The sequence below is a fragment of the Lynx rufus genome, unplaced genomic scaffold, assembly GCF_022079265.1.
Source record: "Lynx rufus isolate CCGP_SWC_20201006 ecotype Redwood Valley unplaced genomic scaffold, mLynRuf1.p SCAF_23, whole genome shotgun sequence".
NCBI classification, from domain to species: Eukaryota; Metazoa; Chordata; class Mammalia; order Carnivora; family Felidae; genus Lynx; species Lynx rufus.
Genome location: NW_025814838.1, coordinates 8,622,011 through 8,647,063, shown reverse-complemented (window position 1 = coordinate 8,647,063; position 25,053 = coordinate 8,622,011). Strand labels below are relative to the sequence as shown.

Genomic DNA, 25,053 nt, shown 5'->3' with positions numbered 1-25,053 from the left:
TGTGGGGTAACAATGAACTCTGAAGGTGAAAAATGTCACTGTTTGATCATTGTCATCAACAAGCAACTTTTAGCCACAGACCTCATGAAACCCAATCCTTGTTGCCAGCAACTGACATCCACAAAGGTACAAGCAGGCAAAGTTTATATTCAAACCAGTCAGTAACATTCTCTCAAAATTATTTCCAAGTGAGATAATGTCAGGACAGTCACCTAGTAGTGAGGTGAGACTTCCAATATGATTCCTTTAGCTGTCCTTTTCCAGGTTTGCCAAGCTACATCCAGCAATATCACAATAGCCAAGCATGCCAATGTTCTAGACTGTTTGGAAATCATGCCATGAGGCTCTGATTATAGGTCATCTAAGCACAATGGATCTTGATATTATCAACTCCATGGACAAGAATAATCCACTAATGTGCTGGGGCTTAGCACTGAATCATAAAGGGAAGTTGTTCCTGCATTTCCTCTCTCCCCTCCTAGGTGTCTCTTATAAGCTGCTGTCCCTTTAACCACAGGTCGTCCAGAGAAACGTCAACTCCCCTCCCAAGGGATTATGATCCTCCCAATTGTGCACCAGAGTCTCAGGACTACAATGGAACAGATGCCACCAAAAGAAAAGAAGGAAGGAACCAATTTCCTGGCTGATGCAGAGCTGAGTCTTATGAAGGAGTCGAAGGCCTTTCTGGAACAATAATACCATCTTTGGGTAAGAGAAATAATGCATGTGGTAACATGGAAGTGACTCTAATAATGAGAACTTGTGCAAGTGTGTTTAATGTATAGAACAGCAGTAAGAGAGGTCACACTGCCTTGCTGTAATTGGATAAGTGCCGATCCAACACTGAATAAAAGTCTCTTTGATGGGAAAATTGACTCTTCTACTTTACAAAGATTGATAGAAATATAACAAATATGTATGATAGCATTTCCTTGCATTGCCTTTGGAGACAAGAAATGCAGGCTAGAACTGATGCTGCTCGCTAGATGAATAGCTTTTGGTAAATCACTTACCTCTCAGTGCCTTGGTCACTTTATATGTAAAACAAAATGCCTGCGTCCAAGAGGTGTTAAGAGAATTAAACAAGATAGTGCATAAAAATACTTCACAGTGCTGAGTGCACACCAATTGCCTAAACATCTTTCCACTGTTAAAGTTTCCCTTAACACATTGGAAATCACTAAGACTTTAAAAATCACCTATTTCGAATCTCTCACTTTTACAGATATCATCTGGAAATATTTTGTTAAACATGTGTATGTACTAATTTCTACATAGATAATGTCTTGACCTAAAAAACTCAGTGATTCTCATATTTGACCCTGGAATCATATGGACTTCCCACAGGATCCAAAGCCAGGAAATGGCTATGTTCAATGCAAAATGGCGGCTCCTCGGAGATTCGTGGTCTCCTTAAAGGCCTATCCATACAAATCTCAGAAAATCAAAAGCAGACCAAAGAGATAGAAAGAAGAAATGTTACTGGCAAAACAATTTTACGGTTTAACTGAAAAATCCTACTCTGTGATATCTTGATTTGTATTTTATTAGTAATGATTATGTTTGCATATGCAAGACCTATTTCACTGATTAGGCACATAACATGGGTAATGCTAAAGTGTATATTCAGATCAAATCTGTTTTATGATATTTAGTTTTTGATTTATTGTTAGTTTTTGATTTAGTTTTGATTTGTTGTTGCAATGTATAGCCTCTACCCACACCATCTAGATAGGTTACAGAGGTATGGGAAATCAGAACAATTCATGAAAAATCATTTTTCAATTTGGAGGAGAAGATGAAGGAGATTTGCATTAAAACTATCTGCTCTATTATCTGCACTATTCTTCTTAGGAAGCAAGAATGTTCCAAGTATCTCATGTCTTGAGAATCTTTCCAATTCATCATTAAACTAGGACCAAGAAAGGTCAAAATGATGGAAATGAAGGCTAGGATGCTTCAGACTGATGGGGGCTCAGTTCAGCCCCAAGAGCCTGGAGCACAGTGACACGGCATAAAAGAGGCAAAATAAGCCACCAAAATATTGATAGCTCCAATCCAACAGCTTTTCTAGTTTGGGTTTTGTTTTTTGTTTTTTGTCTTTTTGTTTGTTTGTTTTTTTGGATATCAAACAGCTAAAGCCTTCTGCCATAAATAATTTTGAAGTTTGATTCTTAATGTGAAGCATTTACTGAGTCCAAGCCACCCACCAGGCACTGTGCTAGAGTGCTCATTTTAACCCCACAGCCAGCCAGTGAAGAAGGTACTTCCATTACTCTCATTGCACAAATGTGATGAAACTTGGAAATGCTAAGCAATTTGCAAAGGGCATGCAGACAGACAAGCGTGGATGCAAGCATGTGTGGTGTGTGTGTGTAGGGGAGAAGTGGGGTCTCACTTTCAGTAAAATGCTAAATCATAAACATGGCCCCCAATACTCTCCCTCTCCCTGCCCTTCTCTACTCTTGTTACCTCCACCACACTTGCCTAGGTGATCCCTCGTCTGTCTTCCTTGACATAATGGAGAGTTTAATGCCAATGGTATTGCCATAATTAGCTCTTCCTGGGATACAGTAAACTGCATTTGCACCAAATGGGCTTTCACTTCTCCAGACGTCTCTCTGAACAGCAAAGAAGGCTTGGCAACAATGAAGGGATGGTACACCCTACACCCTTTGTTCTACTATTTATGTTATCACCATGTGGCAGACTCAGGCACCCTTTGCACCTGCAGATTTTTCCACTCCATACAAGGCAACTAAGTAGGACTGAAAGGCAATATTCATCAGCAAGAAACCTTGATTGAAGAAGGCAGCACAAGGGAGGCTGAATAGCAAAGAGGTTGAGGACACAAGCTCTGAGGACAGATCAAACAGGTCCAAACTTTGCCTCTGCCACTATAAGATGGATGACCTTGGGCACACTACTTAAGTCTACATGGGTCTCAGTTTCCCCATCTTTAAAATGGAGATAATAATGACACCAGCCTCAAAAGCTTGTCATGAATGCTGAATGATATCAGGAATGCAAAATGCCTGGTCTACAGCAAGCGCTTAATAAACATTGGCTTCTGTTATTGAAGATGGCTCTGTAGGTCATGTTAAGTACCAAGGATGCAATGCATAGCCTCTACCCACACCATTTAGGTAGGTTACAGAGGCAAAGCACATATATGGAAAACAATTAATAATATAAGCTAGAAACCTGTCATGTGAGGAATATTGATGCATATGATGGAAATTCAAAGGAAGAAATAACAGTATTATTAAAAAATGTTAAATTACAGATGGCAGTGGGAGGTGGCTTTACCAATGTCACAAAGCTAATTCTGAAAGAGTTCAGAGTAAAGTCCAGGTCTCCTGATTCATAAAGTAAAATTACTTCATGAACCAATGCCACCATAGTACTAATGAAAATAATCTTAACAAAAGCATTAGTTAACACTTTGAAGGTACTTTTTACATGCTGGTTATTTTACACACATTATCTTATTAAATCCTCATAATAACCGTAGGAGAGAGGTATTATATTCCTCCCCTCCTCCATTTTACACATGAGAAAATGGAGGTGCAGGAAGGGTAAGTGATTTACCCAAAGTCCTATTATCAGAAAGTTGCTGAGCCAGGACTTAAATCAAGGTTTCTAACCAATTATAATGAAGGACTGAGGGGAGAAGAAAGTAGGGAAGCCAGAGAAAAGGTGAATGACAGACTAAATCTTAGAGCTAGAAATAGGCATTCATGAAAATAAGTGGACTGCTTTAACTAGAAGAGGAAATTCAAGTAGAGGAGTTGCAAAATACAGTTAGAATAGAGTATGAGGCAGACAGAAGCAGGGCTTGAATGTCTATTGAGGCAGCAAAATACTGTTTGTCTATTGTTTGGTTGGGGGAGAAGATAGGGACGAAAAATGGAAGCTTGACAATTCTATAGTTGTCAGCTTTGTTTTGTTTTGAAGAATAACCTGATCACAGACAGAACGAAGAGGAGAGGTCAGTGGTAGGGAGACTAGTCCATGGCTGACTGCCACAGCCCTGAAAAAGGATGAGTGTTTTTCAGGTGTTCCCCAACTCCCTGGGGAGCACACAGCCACAAGTCCACTCCCCGGTCTCACCACAGAGCAACCAGAGAGACTAACGCTCCCCCTACCCATCTCTCCCCACAGGCTACAGAACTTCCACATCCGTATCAGTTGACAAAGCCCTTTGGAAATCATGATTTTTTTCCGCTATCAGATGTTCAGATTCATTTGGCTTGCCAGGCCAACTGGCCGGTACCTTCACAAAGATCACCAGCTTTGGGCACCTCTGACTCTTGCTGACTTTGAAGCCATAAATCGCTGTGAGAGATCATTGCCTAAAAACTTTAACTTTGCTGGGGATGTGCTGGACCAGTGGTCCCAAAAAGAAAAGGTATGACACGATAGGCTTCCATTGGATGCTTGGTATCCACCTATGTCTCAGCCTTCCATTTCCTTGTTCTGTGGTCCATTTGTCACTCTTAATTCAGTTCTTTCATCCCTCTGGGTCTCCTTTGTTTGTTTTCCACTTGCTCTTCTCTCTCCCCAGGGAAGATCTTTGATCCTCAACTCCACATACTGTCTTTCTCTGGATCTTCCTCAGACCCCCTCATGGTAGTTACTCACAGAGCCCTGCCTCTTTTCCTTCATTTTCTCTTTTCTTTCATTTCCTTCAGCAGCTCTTTGCTCTCCATTCATCTGTTCAGGCTAGCTACATATTTATGGAAAAAACAGTAATTTGAGCTTTGGTTTAATAATAATAGTCATTTGCAAGGACCTGTGCCTCAAAAGATGCAGGTACTAGATATACAAAATATTAAATAACATTGAATCATCTTTCCTATTAAATTAAGGGGAAAGTCTTCCTTTAAGTCCATTACATCTTTAACAGCTCTTTTACATTCGTTAAACTCTCTTTTGAACAGAAAGAGCAGGTAGAAGTTGAATATCTCTAGACAAAATTTAAGGGCATATTTTATTTTCAATATATTTATTTTTCAGTAACCTATTTTTAGCAAGCAGTACTGGTTTTACCAGTTTTCCTTCTTAAGTAAATGTATACAAGTAAAAAGGAGTGAATGTAAAGAAAAATACAAAGAACAATAGCACAGGTGTAAACAGATCTGACAAAAGTAGTGATACTCAAATGACTAAAGATTAAGAAATACTGACCTATATTATTTCACCAAATCCCCATCACCATGCTGGGGGATTGCAAATAAGGAAGTTAACCTCATAGAAGTTAAATTCCTTATCCAAGGTCACCAGTCCCAAGAGTACATGAGTCAGACCCTAATCTTACACCCATAGGGTAGGGATTATGATACAATATAACACAGTCATCTGGCATCTGAGCACAATGTTGTGGGAATACAGAGAAGTCAGAGAAGAGAAGAGGAGGCTGAGAAAGGCTTCAGAGAGGAAGTGAAATTGAAATTGAATTTTGAAATACTTTTTTTAAATTTTTAAAATTTATTTTTGAGACAGAGAGAGACAGGGGAGGGGCAGAGAGAGAGGGAGACACAGAATCTGAAGCAGGCTCCAGGCTCTGAGCTGCCAGCACAGAGCCCGACGAGGGGCTTGAACTCACGGAGTGTGAGATCATGACCTGAGCCGAAGTCAGACACTTAACCAACTGAGCCACCCAGCTGCCCTGATTTTGAAATATTTTCTAACCAGAGAAGGTAAAAAGAGAGTTCCAGAAAAGGGAAGAAAAGAGGAGTAATTTTTTTTTTGGTAATTCACAAAGTGAAGAGGTTTTTCAGTATAGACAGTGTATTTTGTAGAATCATAGGAGAAGTTTCCTTCAAAAATCTGTCAGTTGATGAGCCTCCCCCAAAGGCCCACCATCCTATTTTTTGTTTTCTCTGAAAACCATCCCTCAGCCTTTTGGGTAAAAAAAAAAAAGATGTTGGATACCTGGGTGATTCAGTTGGTTAAGTATCTGCCTCTTGATTTCAGCTCAGGTCATGATCTCAGTGTCATGAGATTGAGCCCCAAATCAGGCTCCATGCTGAGTGTGGAACCTGCTTGATTTTCTCTCCCCCTCTCGCTGCCACTCCCCCCCAGTCATGTGGGCACACGTGTGTGTGCTCTCTCTAAAAAATAGATAGATAGATAGATAGATAGATAGATAGATAGATAGATAGAAAAAGATGCTTTGTTCCTAATCAACCTTAGTACAACCATTTGGGTTATTTGGATGGCACAGAATCTATTTTAAGCAAGAAAGAAATTTATTGGACATAGGAGTGCTCACAAAAATGGGTTGCAAGCTGGACACTCAGTTTCAGCAAGAACAGGAACCAGGATAGCTCCCTGGAGATATAGAAGCACCAAGAGCTCATACACAGATTTTGTTTCAACTATATTCTATCTTTTTGTTCTTCTCAGAAAACTCAAAATCAGGGACAGAAGGTCTGATTCACCCAACATAGGTCACATGTCTCTCACTGGTGGGTGGACAATTACCCTGATGGGTTGTCTCACCTAAGCTATATTCAATAGGAGAGGAATAGGTCCTGCAATGACAAACTAGGGTGCTGTTACCAGAATCCACCAGCACAAGTGCTGAGAAGAAGTAATGGCAGATGTCCCATCTATTTGGTGGACCCGTCATATAAGCCTTCTCTCTTTCCCATGTGCCGATGGCCAGACAGGAGAGAGACCAGCCAACCCAGCCCTATGGTGGGTGAATGGCAAAGGGGCTGAGGTGAAATGGAGCTTTGAAGAACTGGGCTCCTTGTCCCGAAAAGCTGCCAACGTGCTCATCAAGCCCTGTGGCCTAAAGAGAGGAGACCGAGTGGCTGTGATTCTGCCCCGTATCCCAGAGTGGTGGCTTATAAATGTGGCTTGTATGCGAACAGGTCAGTGCCAATATTTAACATTTCTAAATCATGCAGAAACAGAGAGAGACTGACATTTGAGGTTTTTCTGAATTGTTAGTTCCAACTGAAGCTATGCTTACAGAGAACAGAGAAATAAGAGTTAAGATGAAGAGGAAACATGATGTAATAATAATAACAACTATTTTAAGCGGTGGGTATTGCTAAAAGAAAAAAAAAGAAAGAAAGAAAAGAAAAAAGAGGTGGGTATTATTGCAATGCCCATTTTGCAAAAGAGGAAACTGAGGTTCAGAGAGTTTAAGAAGCTTGTCCAAAGGTACACAGCTAGAAAGCTATGCAATTGGGATTTAAACAAAAACTCTATCAAAGCAAATGTGGACACTAATGCCTTTTCGCAGAGCTGGTTATGATGTATTTAGCCAGATAGTCCTGAATTTACTTTCTTGAATATATTTGGATTCTCCCAGATTTGAAAACACTAAAGGAAGAAAAAGCATTTTAGAATACAAGGACTTATAAGAATATGACTGCGGATCCCAGTTGGAAAACCTCTGCCTCATTCCAGGCAAAAAGATCAATGTATTCAATGACACATTTTCTATAAAAATAATAATTTATATTTTACCCCAAATAAAAATTCTAGAATTTTTTTTTCACTCTAGGACAGAGGTCGGCAAAAACCATGGCCTACAGGTTGGCCATCTATTTTGGTAAATAAAGCTTTAAAGTTGTAACGGCATACAGCCATGCTCCTTCATCTGCATATTGTCTACAGCTCTTTTTGCTCTACAACAGCAGAATTGCTAATTGAGACAGAGATGGGATAGTCCACAAAGCCTAAAATATTTACTATCTGGTGCTTTACTGAAAAAGTTTCCAATACCTACTGTAGAGCATGACACAATGTCTATAAATCAACTAAAGGTAAATAAAAATACTGGGGCACCTGGGTGGCTCAGTTGATTGAACATCTGACTATTGATTTGAGCTCAGGTCAAGATCTCATGGTTGTGAGATCAAGCCCCATGTCAGGCTCTGCACTGGGTATAGAGCCTGCTTAAGATTCTGTCTCTCCCTCTGCCCCTCTTCCCTGCTCACACCCCACCCCCAAATAAATCAATAAACATTTTTAAAAAGTAAGAATATTAAAGGATATAATACATAGAGAACACAAGATCTTTGCTACAATATCATTAACAAGAGAAAAAAATTGGAAACAACTACATAGAAATGATTAAATCAAGTTTAATAGAAGTGTTTATTGCTAGTTTAAATTATGATACCTCAAACTTGATGGGATACCATTAAAAAGATAATTACAAGGATTTCACAATGGTATTAGAAAATGCTCTTAATTACCAATTTAAATTTTATAAAAGCAGTATATAAAGTACTTTTTGTATCTAGTATAAAAAGGAACTTGGAAATGTGAAACCAATTTTATGTTGGAAGGAGATTAAAAGTGGTTTGTGATTAAAAATGTACTTAATATTATTTAACATAATTTAAGCAATTTGTGAAATGCCAAGATTAAAAACAAACTCCCAGGCCAAATTATCAAAAACATTCAGTTAATTAAGTGTTAAGCAAGCACCTAAGGATTGTTTTCTAATTCATAATTATTTCTAATTCATAATTCTAATTCAGAATTATTAAATCTTCTGAGTGAATATTGAGATACTTGTATTGCACCTAATGTGGCAAAATATTTCACTTTTGCTATAATGCTAAACTCTGAAATCCACCAGAAGAGAACGTTTCCTTAACCCCCGTGCTATGCACTGAACACATTCATGTCAAAAATCTACCAAGGGTACTAATAATTTCTGAGCCATTAAGAACAAGTGTTTGCAAAATAAATAATCTTATATTTTTACATAGAGTGCACTATCTGAGGTCCTGTAAGGTATCTCCTTGATTAACTTCCTTATTGTCATATATTTATTCATTTTCTCAAGAGGAGAATGACACATGAGAGCTTTTAAAATATATTCAATGAATAAAGTCTCTTTCTAGGAATTCAAGTCCACTTCTTCCCATTTAGCTGACTTCAGGAAACTCACCAAGAAATAAGTAGTCGGCTATAGAGTACAGGTCTGGGGAGTCTAGTAAATGTATCTTTGAATCCTGGTTGCCACTTACAGACTCTGTGACTCTTGGGCTAGTTGTCGTCTATACACTGGGACTGGTTTTAAGTGAGATAGTGGAGGCCTAATAAGTGCTCAGTGGCTGTTCGTAATGCTTTACATACACTCTGTTTTCCTTCACTGATTCACTTTAGAAAGTGCAAACCACCTTCCCTCTGCTTTTCATCTAATTCTCTTATATATGTCCTTCTCACAAGGAACTGCTACTTTAAAATCAGGTCCATCTCAGGCCAGTGTTTAGAGTGAAGTGAAGAGGTGGGATAAACTAAACATTGCCAAAGGAGTACCAAAGGAGTGTAGACAAACTTTGATGATTCCAGACCACTGAGAAGACCCAGGTTTGAGGGCTGACTCTGCCCCTCACTGGCTATGACTCAATCTCACATTCCATCAAATGTCAACAACTGCATGGACCTACATGGCTTTTTAGAACAGTGGTCTCCAGGCTCTTCTGATTGCACAAACTATCAATAAAAATATTTGGGACACACATCCTCCCATCTGGATATAATATTTATATTGTTCTTCTGTACTAATATAGCATGCATGTTATAAAATATATACAAAAATGAGATTAAAACAAAGAATTCTAATATCGCAATAAAATTTTTTAATTCTAATTTTTCTTCTCATCCTCAGTGGGTTACCCTGCAAAACTCACTTTGGAGACCACTGGTTCAGAGGACTGACTAAGATAATGTTCATTAAAATATGTTATGAGCTGTAAAGTGCTATTTAAGTATTATATAATAATGATGCAAATGTTTCACAAAAATGTTATGCCATTATAATGCCTACTATATGCCAGACACTTACTACTATTTTCCCTCATTTTTCAGATAAGGAAAGGAAGGCACAGAGAGATCAAGTAACATGTTCAAGGTCACAAAGCTAGTAAGTTGCAAGGACAGAATTAGACCCAGGGACTATCAGAATCTAAAGCCAGTGCTCTAATGATCTCCCAGTGACCAAGGTCCTGTAGGATGTCCCTGGGGACCGAGACAAGGGTAGCTAAAGGCTATAATCCACAACTCCTCTCTACCAAGCACAGAGCCTATTTCAACAGTCTACAATCTTACCTGATGGACAAGAGTTCTGCTCAGCTCAGGGCCCTCTCTCCTTCCCAGGGCTGGTCTTCATGCCAGGAACAACCCAGCTGACAGCAAAAGACATTCTCTATCGGCTGCGAGCATCCAAAGCCAAGTGTGTTGTGGTCAGTGAGGAGGTGGTCCCAGCAGTGGAGTCCATCATGTCAGAGTGTCCTGACTTAGAGACCAAACTCCTGGTGTCTCCACACAGCCAGAACGGGTGGCTCAGCTTCCAGGAATTATTTCAGTGAGTATTTTCCCCCACCTCAACTGCAGTACCAGCAATAACACCAATTACAACTGTATCTCGGAGTCTCCTTGCCTCAAGGACTCAGCAATACTATCACTCGATCCAGACCCCTTCCCATAAAAGAATCCCCTAATATGGGGTGCCTGGGTGGCTCAGTTGGTTGGGCGGCTGACTTCAGCTCAGGTCATGATCTCTCAGTCTGTGAGTCTGAGCCTTACATCGGGCTCTGTGCTCGCAGCTCAGAGCCTGGCGCCTGCTTCCGATTCTGTGTCTCCCTCTCTCTCTGCCCCTCCCCTGCTTGCTCTTTGTCTCTTTCTCAAATAATAAGCATTAAAATTTTTTTTTTAAAGAATCACCTAATAAAATATTTTTAAGCACAGAAGAAAAGATGTAGCTCTGCCTCCGTTTCCCTACCTCCTACTGTGGCTTGTTATGAGTATACTGCATGGCTTGGATTTAGCCTAATCCTAGATCACCTCTCCCACTACTCTCCCTGCCTTGATTCCCTCTGGCCACCCTTTAATTCCTCAAACATGCCCCACTTCAGGGCCTTTGTACCTGCTGTTTCTTCTGCCTGAAATGCTTTTCCAACGTCCTCTTCACAGCTGACTCCTTCCTGTCAGATTTTAGCTTGAATGTTTTATTCTCACTGAGATTGTCTCTGACCACCCTATCTACAGAATTCCAAACCACTCTATCACATCATCCTGTTTTCTTCATAGCAGTCATTACTATCTGAATATTGTGTCCAGTCATTTTTCCCTTATATACTGTGTTTTTATCCTCTGCAATAGGGGTTGGCAAAATAGGGCCCATGGGCCAGTTCTGGCTCAGCACCGGTTTTTGTAAATCTTATAAGAACTGAGTAGAGTAGTTGCAACAGAGACCATATGGCCCACAAATTCTAAGATATTTGCTGTATGGCCCTTTATAGAAAATGTTTGCCAAACTCTGCCCTAACCTGTAAGCTCCAAGAAGACAGGGGCACTGTTGATCTGCTTGGTTGATCACTCTATCTCCAGTTCCTACCATACAGGTGATACTTAATAAATATTTGCTGAATGAATGAATGAACAAAACAGATCACTGAACCTTGGTTTTACTCATATGTAAAACAGGGATAATTATACTGCACATATCTCAAGTGTTGTTTTGGGGATAAAATAAGCTAATATGTGAGAAAGTACTTCCTCAACTATAAAAAAAAGAATAGAATGTTAATTAATGGTATTATCCTTCAAAGAGCTATTAAATACAGTATTTTTTAAAAATTCTTCCAGAGAAGCTTAAAGAAAGAAGACATGAATAGGGCAGTGGTGTGTGTGTGTGTGTGTTTGCTGAAATGAAATTTTATCCTACTAATTAATGCAAACCAAATTCCTGTTATTAGTCAATCCCAAAATTCTCTCCCAAGGGCTATGCCAATGAATCCTGTTCGTGTCTTTTATAAGCTGTGTACCCTGGGATAAGTCAAGTAACATCTCCGAAACTCTCTCTTATCCAAAGAATGGGGATAAGGATAGTATATACTTCACTGGGTTGTAAAAGAATTAAATGTGATGAAGCATGTGAAGTGTTTAGTATAAATCCTGGCACATAGTAATCACTCCACAAATATTATAGTAATTATAATTACTCATATTATTTTCAGTTAATAAAGTCATTCGGCAGTGTAGCGATTCCCTAAGGTAATAGCACCCAGATTATTTGAATATGCATCTCCATCAGTAAAATATTTTTAACACTCCCACAATACATGCATATTAATTTATAAATCATATACATGTGTTTTTGGTTATTATACAAATACCAAAAATAAATACTTTAAATAATAAATACAAGAATGCATATAATTTGAAGTCCTCTTAGTTTCTTCCCCATCTCGGGTATCTTATATACCCCTAACGGCAAGCACCCCTACTTCACAGGTCCCTGCCCTAACCAACTCTGCAATGTGCCATTGAGTCCCTTAAAGGTGCCCAAAAAATCAGAAGAAAAAGGACTTTGAATTCACTGAGAAGCAAGATATCCCAAAATTTAGTGGCATAAAGCAACATTTTCTCAAGATTCTGTAGGTCAGAAGTCCACGCAGGGGCACCTGGGTGGCTCAGGTGGTTAAACGTCCAACTTCGGCTCAGGTCATGATTTCACAATTTGTGGGTTTGAGCCCCACATCAGGCTCTCTGCTGACAGCTCAGAGCCTGGAGCCTGGAGTCTGCTTCAGATTCTGTGTCTCCCTCTGTCCCTGCCCCTCCCTCTCTCACACTCTGTCTCTCTCTCTCTCTCTCTTTCAAAAATAAATAAACATTAAAAAAAAAAGTTCACGCAGGCCTCAGCAGAGGCAGCTTATCCTTCTCCATATCAGCTTGACTGAAGCTCAAGGACCCAAGGGGGTTCACTCACAAGTCTGAGGCTCTGGTGTTAGCTATTGGCTGAAGCACCTCACTTGTCCCATACATGCCCTCTGTCTCCAGCAGGAAGGTCTGAACGTTTTCCTATGGTGGCTGCATCCCCCCACCCCCGCCCCAATGAAAGTGAAAACTACCAAGCCTCTTAAGACCTAGGCTGAGAAGTCAAAGAAATTCTGCCACACTCTGTCAATCAAAATTAGTCATAAGGCCATCCCAGATTCAAGGAGAGAGGACATAGGCTCCACTCCTCAGTGAGGGAATGGCATTCTTGTGCAGGGTGGGAAGGAAATGTTGGAGCTGTCTGTGCAGATAATCTTACACAGATACTGTTATTATCTATTCATAGAATGCTCTTGGCTTTAGTAATAGGAAACCCAACTATAAGTGGCTTAAACAACACAAACTATTTTATTATATGACAAGTAAGAAGTACAGAGATAGAGCCAAATGAGAGTTGGTTATTCAGTAGTTTGATGAAATTAGCATGAACCCAGATTCATTCATCTTTCCATCGTGCTATCCTCAGTGTGTCTGCTAATCCCTCCCGTGATCCCAACATGGCTAGAGTCGTCCCAGACATAATGTACTTTCACAACAATATCTGAAGTCCAGAAAACAAGATAGGTGGGGTGAGGAAAGGCAGCATCCCTTCCTCATGACTCTTTAAAATAAGGAAACGTTTTCCATAAAGCCTTTAAATCTCATTGACCATAACTGCAACATGTACCCATCCCTAAATCAGTCTCTGGTACAAGAATTAGCATGATCAGCTTAGGATAATCAAGATTCACCCCCTAGAGCTATATAAGGAACAGTCTCCCCTGCCTGATACCTGAACAAAATCAGAGTTTTATCAGTGCAAGGAAGAAGAATGGGATGCTATATGGTAAGAAGCTGTGTCTGTCAGCGATATTGAAGATGCTGAACAAAAAGTATTAAAAAGTTTGATTCAAATGCCAAAAGATCTTCCTTTAAATCATAAAAACTCTTGAAATGTTAATAAAAATTCACAAAGATTCACTGATTTTTGAAAAAATCATAGATTAAAAGAAGCACTGAGAGAAAAAGTTTAAATACACATCCTTTTGCCATTGATTTTGAAAGTCTCTTGGTTATCTATGTGACCTATACAAAGGTGGCACTTAAAAAAACAGACAAGTGAGTTGTTAAAGCTTAGTACTTATCTACAAAGTCCCTTTAAGATTTCTTGAGAATTTCCTCTCAAGGAGGCTTTGAATTAGGTTTTGTTCTATTAACTGTTCTCTGGTATCAAGAATATATATATATATATATATGTATGTATGCAAATATATATATAGAGAGATAAACTGGTCTGCCATCTTCAGCCACTATGTTGGGATCCATATTTTACAGATCTGCCTCTGCAGAGCACAGCTGTGTAGAAACAGGAAGTCAAGAACCAATGGCCATTTATTTCACCAGTGGGACCACAGGTGCTCCCAAGATGGCCCAGCACTCTCAGAGCAGCCTTGGAATTGGGTATACCCTTTGTGGAAGGTAGGGAGGAAAACTGCTTTTGTTAAATTCTCCCCTGAGCCGCCCACATGTGTATCCAACTGAGCTGACACCACCACTTGGAGGGTTATTGGATTTCTCCAATATAATGTCTACAAAACAGAACCCTTGATGCCCCTGCCCAACCCTAGCTCAGTAAATGGCACCATCTCACCAACTGATCAAGCAAGAACTTATGGATTAAATAGGCGATGGGAATTAAGGAGTGCACTTGTGATGAGCACAGGGTGATGTACAGGAATCACCCTTGGCCACATCTCAATAACCGTATGTCTGGCTCCTTCTCATTGCCAGAGAAGCTCACTCACCCAGAAAGGCCTTCCTAGATATCTTAAAGCTATCACATTACCTGTTTTATTTTCCTCAGAGCACTTATCACTATTTGATATTATGATACTGATCTATACTCATTCATTTTATTGTGTGCTTGTTAGCTATCTGTCTTACTGAAGTAAGAGCAGATATCTAGTCTATCTCACTATGCTAGGCAGAACAGTGCCTAGCATATATTTACACAATAAATATTTGTTGCATCAATGAACAAACCTAGAATATCATGCCAAACCCAGCCTCCCTATTTTCATATTACCTAGGGTTCTGAAGAAGTTCTCTAACAAAATAACAAAAGTGGGAGGTAGAATAATAGCTCATCCTGCCTTCGGGTTTCTTTTGATCTTTCTCTGTAGCCCCTGATGTTCTGGCCAGTTCTCAAAGACACCAGTTTGTTTGCTTTTCTGTTTTTGTTTTTGTTTTGTTTTGTTTTTTGTTTTGTGGGATTTCTTTCTTTAGCTTTGTTTTGGTTTTTTTTTTTTTTTTTGGTCTTGTTGCTTCTCCATATCACTTAGGTATTGGCTAGACCTGAAGTCCTCAGATATCATATGGAACATGTCTGACACTGGCTGGATCAAGGCTGCCATTGGCAGTGTGTTTTCATCCTGGCTTCAGGGAGCGTGTGTCTTTGTACATCGGATGGCCCAGTTTGACACTGACACTTTCTTAGATGTAAGTCATGACTTCTAGCTACATCTCTCCCTTGTCTCCTCTAAAACTACAGAGAAATGATTCTTCAGAATATAGTTTCCTGGGCTTGTGGAAATAATTCCTTTTTAAGAACTGAAGTCTCCAGGGACTTGGCCTTTGAATGTATTTAACAGAGAGGAAACACCCACAACACTCTCAGGCATAAAATCCACTCTTGTGCTTCAAACTGTTCAGGATTTCTAATGTCCCACTGAGCATGAGATTCTAAGTAACAGATTAGAAGTCTCAAGTCCAACCAAATCTTTGGTTTCTGACTCAGTGAAACAAAAACAATAGGTGATAAATCCCAAACCCTGTGTAGAGAAGATTAAAAGGTGGGGTCACCTTTCTCCCAGAGCAGCTCCTTCCATTCTCCCCTCACCCTGAGCTTCTCACTTTGTTAATTCTCAGAACCCAATATTTGTCTTGAAATCAGGCATGTCCCTCCTTTTCAGCCAGAGACAGCTAGATTGAGGTATCAGATTGCTCTCATTTCTTTAGCCTTTAGAAAGATGTGATTCAGGCCAATTATTTTTCACCCATGAAAAATCAATTATGTTTAACAAAATACATGTTATTAAACAAACACCACACCTGTGTGAATAAAAGCTATACTCACCCTGTTATTTTGCTAACTGGTCTGACGAGATGGCTTGAGGGTCTTAACAGAAATGCTGGGTAGCATAAGAACTAGGATCTCTCCATCAGGCTAATAAAGTGTCCTAAGTAGATAAACTAAGTTTGCAGTTCTGAAACCTGCATTTTAAAAAAAAAGAATAATAATTTTAGTAAAATATTAAATATTGTATAGTATTTAAGATACATAATATACTTATTTTAATCAATTTATTTAACATTATATTAAGACAGTAATGCTAGTACTATGTTAATAATATTAATGTATTATTATATTATTAATCTATATTATTTAACATATTCAATAAGTTGATTAAAATAAGACTATTCTTATTTTACAAAGATAGTATGTATTTTAAAATACACACAAATACACAAAGATGTGTGTATTTTAAGTGCTCTAAAAACTTTACGCTATTCTTAGGTATAAGCACTTACACCTATCAAGAATAGTTGGAATCCAGGGGCACCTGGGTGGCGCAGTTGGTTAAGCGTCCGACTTCAGCCAGGTCACGATCTCGCGGTCCGTGAGTTCGAGCCCCGCGTCGGGCTCTGGGCTGATGGCTCAGAGCCGGGAGCCTGTTTCCGATTCTGTGTCTCCCTCTCTCTCTGCCCCTCCCCCATTCATGCTCTGTCTCTCTCTGTCCCCAAAATAAATAAAATTTGAAAAAAAAAATAGTTGGAATCCAGGGAGCAAGTACACATAGTAGAGATGTTCACTTACAGATCAAAAGTTTTTCATGATCCAGATAGACTAGAAATACATCTTGAAAGCCTTCTCTCAAATGTTTAAGTTTAATACAAACTGTCAATTTATCACTTGGCATAGTCGAACCTCTCTAGAAACAGGAAATCTAAAATGTGAGTATCTCTCTAGATTTAACCTGCCTATGTCATTATTTTTCTTTAAGGAGCTAGAGGGAAAATGAGCCCAGCAAATCTGGGCCTGGAAAATGACTTATGCATTTAATCAATCCACTAGAAAGGACTGGTATCTTTTATAGAAACAGTATTGGGAAAGTTTTGGTAGGTTAGCTCACATCTAGGGTGAGTACTGTGCAGGAATATATGGGCAGGAGGTTTCAAAATTCCACCATGAAAGGTAATTTGCACCCCTGAGGTAGAATCAACCAGTTCCTACTTTGGGGTTGGTCTCAAATTCGACAATTTACTTTTTGTTGAATTTGATTGTGTGTGTCTATTACTGTAACATATATGTATTCTTCCCAATAATTGGAAGTTTCCAACAGACATCCAGTCACTAGTGACAATAAATATTTGCTTTCTTATGCCTAGTAGTGATCATGAGATGAAAACATGCTAATGATAGACGTTGAGGGGTTGCAGACATCAGCTCTGGTTGTGGCCTCTAATGAACCACTTCTGAAACTGTCTTTCTCTATCATCCAGACGCTCACCACTTATCCCATCACGACCCTGTGCAGCGCTCCCACTGTGTACCGGATGCTTGTGCAAAAAGACCTTAAGAGGTACTTGGGCAGAAATCTCCATTTGAACCACAAACAAAAGCTATAGTCCCGCATCACCCCTTCTCAGCGCAGGATAGCCCAGGTTTCCTCAGTCTTGCCACTAGTGACATTTGGACTGAATAATTCTGTGTTGTCGGGGACTGTCCTGTGCACTGTAGGATGTTGAGCAACATTCTGCCTGGCTTCCACCTACTAGATGCCAGTAGAACCTCCCTCGCAACCATCAAAACTGTCTTCAGATATTGCCTAATCACTTCCCAGTTGCCCCTAAGGATAGCCTCTAGGGGCAACTGAACATTTTCCCAGGGACAACCAGAACCCTAAAGTCTGAGAACCAACCTCCCTCCCCAAAATACAGCTGCATTCATATTGTCTTGAAGAGAAGCTAATGAAGTCTTATGACTTGAAGATTATAATCAATTTATCCAAATCATCTGAACACCTAGTGGACTTGCAATGCATATTTACTTAACTAATACAAATTGAGTACCTGAAGAAAAAGAGAAAGGAAGAGAGAAGTAATTTAAGTAGTATAGGCTCACCCATCCTCTGCACCCTCAAGTGTGGATGCCCAGAAGGGAGAGTGCTATGAAACAAAATAAAGCAGATATGAATGTAAGCATCTTGCTCACATTTCAAGAGTAGTTCAGGGCTTTCCAGGATTATTTTGAATAGGCACAACTCCTGTCCTCCCCATTTGACACCTCAATGCACCGGAGCTGGGCTATTCCAGACTTCCTCACTTGAGAAAGTGGGCAGTGGAGTAGTAAGGCCAGTGGTTAGCTGACCAAGCTCCAAAGCCAAACAAGTAGGGCTCCACTATTTACTGATAGTGTGACCTCAGACACTCCAGATGACCTTACTAAGTCTCCTTAACTCCATCCACAAGAGAGGATTAAGGGCTGCCTCACGTGGTTGTGGAGAGAATTCAGGGAAATGGCCTACTTGGTGAGATACTTGACAAATGGTAAGTGCAGGGTAGTCAATTCAGCTCTTTTTTATATGTGAGGCCTTGAACAACCTCTTTATATTCTCTCAGCCTCAAGTTCCTGATCTGTATAATAAGGATGTGAGGATTATGAGAATGCTCCTAAAGCCCTCACAGCATAGTAGGTTCTTAATTAATGTTAGCTGTTTTATCACTTGGCCCATAATAAGCACTTAAGATCATTATTGGTATTTTCTCCTACCTTCTCCCCTCCTTTAATGATCTGCTAAAATGCAAGCTCTGTCAGGAAATTTTATTTGAATTACTAACATGCCCCACACACCTACAACCATGTCTGACAAGATAGTAGGTGCTCAAAAATATTTGCTGACTGAACTTTCCTACTACTTGTCTTTCCTAGCTCATTTGCTTGTTGCTAGAACATACTAATAATGTTTTAGTGAAAGCCACTCAGATTTCTCCCATCAAAGACCCTATATCTGTGTCTACAGATATAAATTCAAGAAGCTACGGCACTGCTTGACAGGAGGGGAGCCACTCAACCCCGAGGTGCTGGAACAGTGGAAGGCACAAACTGGACTGGAACTGTATGAGGGCTACGGACAGACAGAAGTGGTATGTTTAATGGGCAGTTTAGGTTTAGCACATTGGGAACATTTCAACCCCAGACTGAGCCCCTGAAGAGTCCCCTTGGTGTTCTAAATTTTTATGGAATTTCCCAGGATACCTTACCTTGCAAGTAACCACCAAAACCTCTGAATTGCCCAATTAGGTTTGGCTAGAGGGAAATTAGGATTATTCCTTCCAGTCTTCCTGCCTTCTTCCCATGCTGGAGAAGTCTCAAAGGTGTTAGGGGTCAGAGAGGGTCAGATTTGAGCAGCTCATCTTCTCAGCAACACTGAGGACCCCACAGAGCCCCAGTGGGGAATTTATCCCAAGGTGCACTAAGTGGTATCCTTAGTCTAAGGAGTAGTTTTCAAAGTGTGGTCCTCAAATCAGCAGCATCAGCTGCACGTGGAAATTTGGTAGCAATTCAAATTCTCAGACACCCCACCTGGCCAGACCTACTGAATCAGAAACTCTGAGATGGTGCCTGGAAATCTGTGCTTGAAAAATGAATGCTCCAGGTGACTCTGGTACACGCTTATGTTTGAGAAGCACTGATCTAAAATAATGTGCATGTGTGTATGTGTATGTGTGTGTGTGTGTGTGTGTGTGTGTGTGTGTGTGTGTATAACTGGGAAAATCAGTCAATACTGAGTCTTATGTTTTATTGTCATGATATAAATAGCTACAGAAATTGAATTTTTACATCCTTATATAAAACATGTTCTCTCAACAGGGAATAATTTGTGCCAATCAGAAAGGACAAGAAATTAAACTGGGTTCAATGGGCAAAGGAGTACAACCCTATGATGTCCAGGTCAGTAATATCTGTTTCAATAAGGAAAAAACGTTTTACAGTTTTCTACTAGTCATTGTACAACTATTTATAACCTGTTTTCACACTGTAAAAAAACAAATTTAGGAACCTAAATTGTTTCTTTCATTCTAGATTATAGATGAAAATGGCAACATCCTACCACCTGGCAAAGAAGGGGAAATTGCCCTCAGACTACAGACTACACGGCCTTTCTGTTTCTTCTCTGAATATGTGGTACAAGAATGTAAAATATGCTAGTCACACTTTAATAGAAAAGGTGGTACAGGGAATCATACAGACTTGGGTCCAAATTTCATATCCATCACGTGTTGCTGTGTAAATATGGGCAAGTCACAAAATCCAAGTCTATTTCATCAACTGCAAAATGGGGAGAATATCATCTATCTCCTAGGAGTTGTGCAAAGATTAAATTCTATGTGTAAGAAACCAGTTGCAGTGAGTGTCCTCAGAAAAGACAACTAGGCAGGCTGCAGAGGGCAGGGAGGGAGTGATAGGGAGTGGTAGAGGTGGAAGAGGGGTTTACTTTTTATTATATTCTTGAACCTTTTGTATTCTACACTAGGAATTACATTTCTTTAAATTAATTTCTTTTAGAAATAGAGTGCACAATGTACAAGTCACTCCATGGGTGCCATAGCCCTTTGTCTATTCTGACCAAGAGTCATCTTTGATTCCTAGGACAATCCAGAGAAAACTGCTGCCACGATAAGAAGGAATTTTTATGTCACTGGAGACAGAGGAGTGATGGACAGTGATGGGTATTTCTGGTTTGTTGGTAGAGCTGATGATGTCATCATATCCTCTGGGTTTGTATATTTGCTACTCTTACTCTTAGGAAGTAATTGATTGTCAGGGGAGATCTATTGGGTGGTGTAGTGACCAAGGGCTTCTTTTCCTCTTCCAGGTACCGTATTGGGCCATTTGAAGTGGAGAGTGCACTAATCGAGCACCCAGCAGTTGTTGAATCAGCTGTTGTCAGTAGTCCAGATCCAATCAGAGGAGAGGTAGAGTGAATGTCATTAATGTAGCAATTTCATATTTTCAAGTTCTATCCATTTGACCATGTTAAGGAGTGAATCAGGAGTAGTCATGTACTTCTTATTATGAAGCACATGTGCCAAAAATGTATACTGGGCAATCAACTTTACAAATGAGTTGCATCTCAAAGGGGATGTATTAGCATTCTTTTAGAGGCAAATGACAGAAACTCAACTCAAACTGACTTAAGTTTTTAAAAAAAGGAATTTACTGGCTCACACATAAGTGAGGTCTTCAGGTACAGCTACATCCAAGGGTTCATGTGAAGTTAGCAAAACCGTCTCTCTCCATCTCTTGGCTGTTGTTCTTTAGGTTGGTTCCATTCGGAAAGGTTCTTCCTACTTGACAGCAACCACTCCAAATGCACACAGCTTAACAACCAGGAAAAGAGACAGCTCCCTTTCCACCAGTTTCAAGCAACTCCCAGAATAATATTTGCCTATCTTAGATCACATATCCAACCAACGTGGTCCAGGGAATGGTATATGCTTACTGGCCAGACCTGGATCATATGCTGGTCACTGGAGGTAGGAGTTAGTGTCAACACCACTAGAGAGAGAAGTTAGGGTAATGCTCCATAGGAAACTCAGGGTACTGTTACTAAAAGAGGAAGAGATGCTACAGAAGAAAAAACAGCAGATTCTACTGTATGTACTATTGTCACGGAAATCAAAATACATTTCATTACAGGAACAACGCAAATAGGATGTTGTGGCCAGGTTCCCAAACAAGTCCCACAAGCCTACTTTCAACCTATTAAAGGGAATCTGGGGAATGACAGGAATAACCTTAGGTTTAGGAGGAAGCCATGTAGTATGAAAGGGAGACTTTTCCTTTCCTTGAGGAAATTTCTAATAGAATAAGTAGCAAAATTTCAAAATCAGTTTCTGTATCAGCATCCTCCCACATCTCTTTCTCTACTGCCATTCATATAACTGTGACCCTCTGCAGTGACTCTATGGATCCCACACTCAAACCTCTTGTACCACTTCCCCATTCAATGAATTCCATTCTTCAAAGTATTTTCCTCCTGCTACCATAGTCTCAATAGAGCTTATTTCAGGTGAACATTAGAAGTAAATACCAACTGGAATCAATGTAGGAATAATTAATAATTTATACTTAACTAACTTCAACAATTAGTGAGTTTTGCATGGTATTCCAAAGAGAAGCAAAAAAAATATTCAGAGGTAGACCAATCCTTCCTGAGAGTTCATCCCCCAGCATACAAAATCCCTCCACTAAGCCTCCCCAAACCCCTTTCAAACTGTATTCTCTGGGAACTCCATTTGTCCCCCCTACTGCATGTTTCTAACAGTGTAGGTTTGAAATAAGTGGTTATCGGTAAATCAAGGATTGCCTGTTAGGATTAGTCTGACTGAAATGTCAAATACATGTGGACATGTAAATAAAACTCAACCTTTACCCTTAATGAAACACTGCACTCCTCACACTCAGAAACCATTTGTCTGGAATTAGATCTCAAAACCTCATTTGTAATCCAAGCTCTGTTCAGAGGTGATCTCTGGATTTGCATTCATCACTCAAGCTCCTGTTAATTACAAATACCTGTGTTCAGCATTGGCTCCAAACTCTTGATATGTCTGAAAAACAAACATCAATATAAATGGACTTTTCTCCTGCAGGTAGTGAAAGCTTTTGTTGTCTTATCTGCACCCTTTAAATCATCCAACCCAGAGAAATTAACTCTTGAACTTCAGGATCATGTGAAAAAATCAACTGCACCTTACAAATATCCAAGAAAGGCAAGTATTTTTGCCCAAAAGTTAATGTATTACCAAACAAGGGTCTAAGGTAGTAAGTACATAGAGTTTATTAGCTTGTGACTTTATGTTTGCTCAGTATGTAAGCAGAGGATACCTATTTCAACTTGTTTTGCCCTAACAATTTTGCTTTAGAAAATTTATTTTCAAATATTTGATAAACTAGCTTTGATCAACTCTGCAATACTGAGTAACTACATGGGATCCTTATAAGACTAATCAGCCCCATTCCATGAGAAAAAAAAATACTGGCAAATTGATTTTAAAAACCACCTGGGCACACCTGGGTGACTTGGGTCAGTTAAGCATCCTATTCTTGATTTCAGCTCAAGTCATTATCTCGGCTCAAGTCATGATCTCACAGTTATGAGATAGAGCCCCAAGGCTCCATGTTGAGCATGGAACCTACTTGGGATTCTCTCTCTCCCTTTCTTTCTGCCCCTCCCCATCTCGTGCTCTCTCTCTCTCAAATAAACTTTAAAAAATGTTTTTAAAAAATGAAAACAGCACCTAATTCAACAATCATGGCACTCTTGATCCATAATACCCTTACAAATTCAAAGCACAGGGCTTTAGTATCAAACTGACCAAACTTAAGGCTTAGAAAAAAATATATATACTATCCGAAGAAACTGTGGAATCTTTCCTGAGACCTTCTTCTTCAAGGGAGGATTTAAGAATAATTCTATAAAAGGGTGCCTGGGTGGCTCAGGCGGTTGGGCGTCCGCCTTCAGCCCAGGTCATGATCCCGCACTTTGTGGGTTCGAGACCTGCGTCAGGTTCTTTGCTGACAGCTTGGAGCCTGGAGCTTGCCTCAAATTCTGTGTGTGTCTCTCTCTCTGCCCCTCCCCTGCTTGCACTCTATCTCCCCAAAATAAATATTTTTTTAAAGTTTTAATAAAAAAAATAATTCTATATAAAAACATAGAGATAGCACTGCAACTTCCTTCCTTCTCATCCCAGAATACTATTGGTTGATATTGATCCTTAACATGAGAATTCCATTTCAGTTGGTATTTCAACCAAAAGGTAGTTAACTTTAAGAATAGTTACATTTTCTCCATTAAATTTACTAAATCCATGGCAGTTGATTTTCAGAAATGTTATTGGAGAAAATTTTTAAATACAATAGTTACATCTTGAGGAAGGGAAACGAAGAGGATTTACCATGGACATAAGGGGAAAATTGTGTGTACTCAAAATTCTCTCTCAAAAATCTCCCTCAGAAACTGCAGGACCCAGTTCTTAAAAGCCCAAACCCCAAGAATTAACTTGTTTCCTTGTGCATTTAGGTGTGGCCTCTATTTCCCTGGGGTAGTGGAGGCCTAGGTCCAATTGAACTTAGGAGTAAAGGAATTATTATATTCTTCTGACAAAGCACACAGCCTTTGCACTAAAAACCCATGATGGAGCTCCATTGTCAACTTTACTATATAAACACAAGAATTTCAATGAGCTTGGTGGACTAAGACAACCCCTAGACTTAAAACTCCATGCTCGAGTTGCATGAAAGCTTTCCCTATTGTACTGACAGATGGGATTGTCAAAATGGAATCAAGTGTCTCATAATGTGTTTCTGTTAATTAGGTGGAATTTGTTCCAGAACTCCCAAAGACAATCACTGGGAAAATCAAACGCAACGTTTTGAGAGACCATGAATGGGGTAGAACATAGCCTGATAAGAGACGATGGCATTAAGTTGTTAACAGGGCTGCTTTTAGTCCTTGCTTCCTAACAATTTAGTGATTGTTAAAATGCTGAAGATTTTTCCTGGTTGAAAAACTCAATTTTTTGTTTTGCAATTAGCCAAAAAATAAATGAAAATCTAAAAACATTTGGGAAGAAAACTGTTATAATGACCAAACTGACAAAGGCAATGCTTTTAATGATTTGCAAGGGTTTAAAATAGTGAATAATTACTTAGAAAAGTACAGTGGACATTGAATTATCTTGTGAATGATTAAGCCAAAATAAAGATTAGAACTATTCTAAAAGTTCAAGACTGAATTTCTTCAAGGTGCTTGGGTGGTTCAGTTGGTTGAGCATCCAACTTCGGTTCAGGTCATGGTCTCGCAGTTTGTCAGTTCTAGCCCCACATTGGGCTCTCTGCTGTCAATGTGGAGCCCACTTTGATCCTCTGTCCCCCATTCTCTCTGCCCCTCCCCTGCTCATGCTCTCTCTCAAAAATAAATAAATCTAAAAATAATAATTTCTAAGATCTTTTTATTAGTTCTTTAAAATATTAATATTTTATAATATTAATTTAATTTTATTAGTTTATATTTTAATATTAATATTAATATTAAGGAATATAAATAATCCAAAAACCAAATAAGTGCATTTAATTGACTACTGTATTACTATACCTCCTTTTGAAGCAAATTCGCTGCAAAATAT

The 25,053-nt window shown here is 39.5% G+C and overlaps 1 protein-coding gene across 1 annotated transcript; it reads left to right on the top strand.

Moving 5' to 3' along the window:
* The first annotated feature begins 4,213 nt into the window (after positions 1 to 4,213).
* LOC124518026 (acyl-coenzyme A synthetase ACSM4, mitochondrial) lies at positions 4,214 to 24,330 on the top strand. The gene is made up of 13 exons (XM_047087809.1): positions 4,214 to 4,411; positions 6,674 to 6,884; positions 10,138 to 10,345; positions 14,134 to 14,277; positions 15,141 to 15,297; positions 17,362 to 17,441; positions 18,882 to 19,005; positions 19,733 to 19,813; positions 19,946 to 20,047; positions 20,513 to 20,640; positions 20,739 to 20,838; positions 22,519 to 22,638; positions 24,244 to 24,330. Exons 1-13 carry the CDS (start codon positions 4,214 to 4,216, stop codon positions 24,328 to 24,330), a joined length of 1,740 nt encoding a protein of 579 aa, XP_046943765.1.
* The last annotated feature ends 723 nt before the right edge of the window (positions 24,331 to 25,053 follow it).

Coding starts and splice junctions, on each gene's coding strand:
- LOC124518026 (XM_047087809.1), top strand. CDS start 4,214: ATGATTTTTTTCCGCTATCAGATGTTCAGATTCATTTGGCTTGCCAGG. Junction 10,346..14,133: donor AGCTTCCAGGAATTATTTCA/GTGAGTATTTTC, acceptor CATATTTTACAG/ATCTGCCTCTGCAGAGCACA. Junction 22,639..24,243: donor CTTACAAATATCCAAGAAAG/GCAAGTATTTTT, acceptor TCTGTTAATTAG/GTGGAATTTGTTCCAGAACT.